This window comes from Coffea arabica, chromosome 7e (genome assembly GCF_036785885.1).
Source record: "Coffea arabica cultivar ET-39 chromosome 7e, Coffea Arabica ET-39 HiFi, whole genome shotgun sequence".
Classification (NCBI taxonomy): Eukaryota; Viridiplantae; Streptophyta; class Magnoliopsida; order Gentianales; family Rubiaceae; genus Coffea; species Coffea arabica.
Window position 1 is genome coordinate 38,626,775 of NC_092323.1, and position 4,569 is coordinate 38,631,343.

The 4,569-nt window shown below is 38.2% G+C and overlaps 1 protein-coding gene across 1 annotated transcript; it reads right to left on the reverse strand.

The window, feature by feature from the left end:
• Positions 1 to 2,029: 2,029 nt before the first annotated feature.
• LOC113701828 (metacaspase-4) lies at positions 2,030 to 3,901 on the reverse strand. The gene is made up of 2 exons (XM_027222653.2): positions 3,454 to 3,901; positions 2,030 to 3,194 (listed from the first exon to the last, which is right to left on the reverse strand). Exons 1-2 carry the CDS (start codon positions 3,797 to 3,799, stop codon positions 2,293 to 2,295), a joined length of 1,248 nt encoding a protein of 415 aa, XP_027078454.1. The 5' UTR covers positions 3,800 to 3,901; the 3' UTR covers positions 2,030 to 2,292.
• Positions 3,902 to 4,569: the final 668 nt, after the last annotated feature.

Sequence of the window (4,569 nt, forward strand, 5' to 3'; positions counted from 1 at the left end):
ATTATGGGAATAACCAAAATGAAAAACCACAAAGTGGTAATCACCCAAAAGTAGCCAAATCTGACTGAACTTTCAAAGAGTTTAGATAACAGTTTACCTTGTTTGTTCAAAAGCTGCGCCCACTCTGCAATAGTTCCCACCTAGATAAGGTCATTGTAATCAAATGGCCTTTGGGTTGGTGTCCACTACAAAAGACTCAAATCTCTGTGTGGGTGGGAGGTCAGGGTTCAAATCTCGATTCCCATAACTTTGCCACTAACATGTGACTTCTTCAAATTCATACGGATGCTTAGTGCGTCTGGTCCATCTCTGTCAGTTCTCCATGGCTAAGTTGAGCCATCTCTTCCAAAATAGGTTAGAGTAAGAATACAAATAAAGTAGATGTAGATATTGCCGATTGAACAAAAAAAAAAAAAAAAGATAAGGTCAATGCGAAACAGAGGCCATGTAAAGAAGTACACTTCCCAATCTCAAGCATGAAATTGGATGTAAACTCATAATACCTGCAAAATAAATAGTTTATACATTGACGGAATATACACTAATGGGTCTAGATGTATGCCACATTAAGACTCACTAGTATATACGAGAATAATTCATACAAAAATGTCCAATGCTCGTCAGCGTATACAATAATTCACACTAAAATGTCCAATGCTCTAGGTTTCAACACAAACATTCACACTAAAATGTCCAATGCTTTAGGTTTCAACACAAACGTACAGCTTGAATTCAAATTAAGAACCACGTTACATGGGCTTCAGCATTTTACAACTCTATTTTAGCAATTTAATGTTTCAGCAGTAAGCCTAGCAGAATGCGGATATCTTATTTGCCAATAGACTATAAAATCGAAAGAAATGCATTACGGTGTTTATTTGACTGTAGGTTTGCTGAAAACACGCACAGAAAATAGACTTTACTTACTGTAGAATCAAGAGGATGAGAAGAAGATCTAAAACTAAGAGGGATTCATTTCTATTGATCTCCTTTAGTAAGGAGTAAGCCCAATAGAGATCATGATAGTACTCTTATTGGCAAATGTACTTCGAAACCACTGGTACGTTTTTGTCCAAGTAAAATTTGGTAGCCAAGTTTTAACGTAGTTACTACACAAGCGAGCACAATTAACACCTAACTTAGTTAGCCTAACACTATAGTATAGGTATGAGCACAAATTGCATTACTGTTACTATAAACTAATAGTAAATTATTCTAACCATAAGCCCAGACACGAGCCAGAAGGAAATTTGGCACAAAATGCTAGATATGTTCCAAACATGACAATTCATAAGACTACTAAAGTGCGAAAGTATTCAATTGGCTCTACGGAATCTGCAACAGAAGGGGAAATACACGGAGTTAAAGTAAATTTCCAAGCGTCAATTTTGTTACCTATTCGACAACTGAATCCAGATGTACACCCTTTTGGGCATGCCTGCAGTTGTTTTTGCACAGGAAATACTGTTAGATACCAGCAATTTTCACTACGAAGACAGAAGCAGAAGGGATTGTGTAATAAATCAATTGCACTATTGTAAAATAATTACAAGTTTCAATGGAGGTAAACAGAGAAAGGTAATAGCATCAAATAAACTAACTTGTATTCACCTTAAGCCACATCAAGGTATCAGTTTATGCAGATTGCATAACAGAATCAAAAAGAGGTTAAGGATGAAAAACGTACTAATTAGACAAAAGTTTAACTATATATTTGATATATTGGACCTTAAAATGAGAAAACATACAGAATAACAGCTTACAAAATGACTTTGCTTTCCTTCTGGGGAAAAATACCAGGCATGATAGCTCAACTTTATATTCCTACTCTTGTCATGGCTGCAAAGGAATTATCCTCTCTGTCATCTTGATTCTATCCTGTCAAATTGAAAACATAATCTTGACGGCAAGAGAAATTTCATATCCAACCACTCAAAACATTTGAATGGCTACCATTTGTAAACTAAACATTTATTAACAAAATTCAGAAGACATTCCCATTTCTGGGAATGCAATTATAAGCACTATATTATCATCATAACCCATATTGCAATTAAGTGCTTGAAAAAAACTGCAGTATAATTTACAAGCCACAAGTCCTGGGTTTTGGAATAAATACAACTAATTTAAATTTGCGGTTACAACACATCAGCTGAATGCAACATTAAGTATTTATCCTCCAAAGCAACTAAACCAAACACAACCACATGCCAAACAAACTCAACACTCTTGTTCAGTTTACATTTTATTATATTGCAGCAATTTTTTGATCTTAGAAAAATTAGGCCACAGCTAGCACACAAAAGGAGCATCAACATGATGGTCGCTGCAATAGAGGCCTGGCTGCTGAGTGAAGCCCTGTCTTTTCAGCAACTCCCTGGTCTTCAACACAAGTTCCTGATTTGTAATGACACCATCTGACTTAGCAATTATGGTTTGAATGGCATTGCTGAGAGCCCCGTAAGAATCACTATTGTGACCCTGAGGGGTAGCATCCGCAGATGTTTGAAAGGTTTGACATCCACTGATCAGAATGCCACTATCAGGAAGTTCCCTTTTGGTTGCACCAGCATAAGCCTCCTGCTTGCTCCCGACGTGTGTTTCCAATGCAGGTTTCACATAATCCTCATCATTTTCCTCCAGCTTCTGCTGGAGGAACTGATGAGCCAAACTTCCAACCATCCCCATAAATCCACCACCAGACTCGCCTCCAGCACCATGCTCCTGGAGTCTGTTCATGATAACCTTCATAAACTTCTTCACCTTAGGACTAGCATCCTCTCCAAAAATGTCAAACAGCGTGGGCCTTAGCTTTCCCACATCAATATCCTCCTTGCCAGTCTTCTGCTTGAGTATATCAATAAGGGTCGAGAGCGGCAAAGATCTGCTCGTAAATCCAGATTCCTCTCCTACTCCTTCTTCCTCTTCTGCTTCTTCTTCTCTCCGGTGGTGGCCTCTAAATCCATGAATACCACGGGACTCCAACGCATCTCGGACTTTTTCATGCAAAAAATCCCTAAACCCAAAGCCCCCCTCATCTTCATTCCTCTGGGCGTGAGAAGAAGATCTTTTGGTGCTCTCTCCAATTTGCTCTTTGGCCTCGTCAATTAGGCCACCACTATGGCACGAATCCGAAACAATTGTGATCCGACATCCTTCAGGTACCCGATCAACCAAGTCTCTCATGTCATCATCTGTGGTAAACAACACCAAAAATCTAATCTCAATCTATCCAAATCATTTCCATTCAAACTTTCCATCCAAAAATCCCTATCTGATGCATTCATATCATTCAAAGTTAGTTATTTACCAATCGAAATTGCGGTTTTTAGCATGGAAACAAAGAACTAGTCATCGACATCCATCCATTAACGAATCGACAAGAATAAAATTCTAATCACAGATTCGGGCAAGAGCAAAAATCGATGGAAACATAAAAAAGTTGAAGATTACCAGTAATTAGGTTCATATCACAAGGGACAATACACTCATCATAGCCGGTATCATCGTCCTCGCCGGTCTCAGCCGGGAGGCGAGTTCCATGGCCGCTGTAGTGGACAAAGAGGATGTCGCCAGGGCTAGCTGATCTGATCAGATCCGAGAGAGCACGGCGGATGTTCCGGCCAGTGGGCTGACTGTAGGAAGAATCAGTGTCGATCAAGGTGGTGATGTCATCCTCAGAGAAGCCGTAACGGTCGATTAAACAAGCGTACATCCGTTGGACGTCGTTGATGCATCCTTTGAGCTCTGCCTTTGTGCCCGGATAGTTGCAGCCGATCAGCACTGCCTTCTTCGCCATGAGAGGATATAGCGAGGATTTTAAGAATTTAGAGAAGTGGACGTGTCAATAGTGGGAGGGAGCATAAGTAGAATATGGCACAATATTGTAAAATAGTTGTCGGTAAAACCCCAAAAAAAAAAAAAAAGTCGTCTTTATAGAGTGGTCAATGTTTGAAGAGGACATCCAATAATTGACAGTGTGAAGCCGACGTGTCAAACAAAGAAAAGACTAGTTTCCATAAATCTAAAACTCAAATTTCAACAACTAATGCTGGAGAAATTTTAGTAACCGGTGTTTGATGAATGAAATTACTCCAAAGTTGTTAATTTTACGTTGAATACGGTCTGGATAAGATTGTGGGTTCTTTGTTTATCCAATTTGCACTATTTCATTGGTTAAAGATCAACGTTTCAACATGATAATTAGTTAGTTTGAATAGTGATAAAATATATTTCCTAATATTAGGGTAGAGTTCAAGTTAAAGGTTTAATTGAACTCCAATAAAAAAAAAAAAATCAGTGATCTAGCTCCAAAAGAGGCCAACTCATGACACTATACAAGAAAACGAGAGGTGGACTCTTTTATTTTTTAACCTTTTTTTTTTGTCAAAAGTCAACTTTTATAAATATATAAAGAGTTGCAAAATGTAGAACCAACCATTTTAAAGTAATGGACAACTTCCAAGAAATCTTTATGCGTAAATTCACTAAGTGACAAACGGAAGGAGTCCTTTGGCCTAATTTTCTAAATAATTTGTTTGGATTGCGATTTATTTGTCAAAATATATT

What these genes read in the sequence shown, in the direction of transcription:
- LOC113701828 (XM_027222653.2), bottom strand. Translation starts at nt 3,799, where the DNA reads ATGGCGAAGAAGGCAGTGCTGATCGGCTGCAACTATCCGGGCACAAAG. An exon ending in TGATATGAACCTAATTACTG is followed by an intron (nt 3,195 to 3,453) that starts GTAATCTTCAAC and finishes TGTTTACCACAG; the next exon opens with ATGATGACATGAGAGACTTG.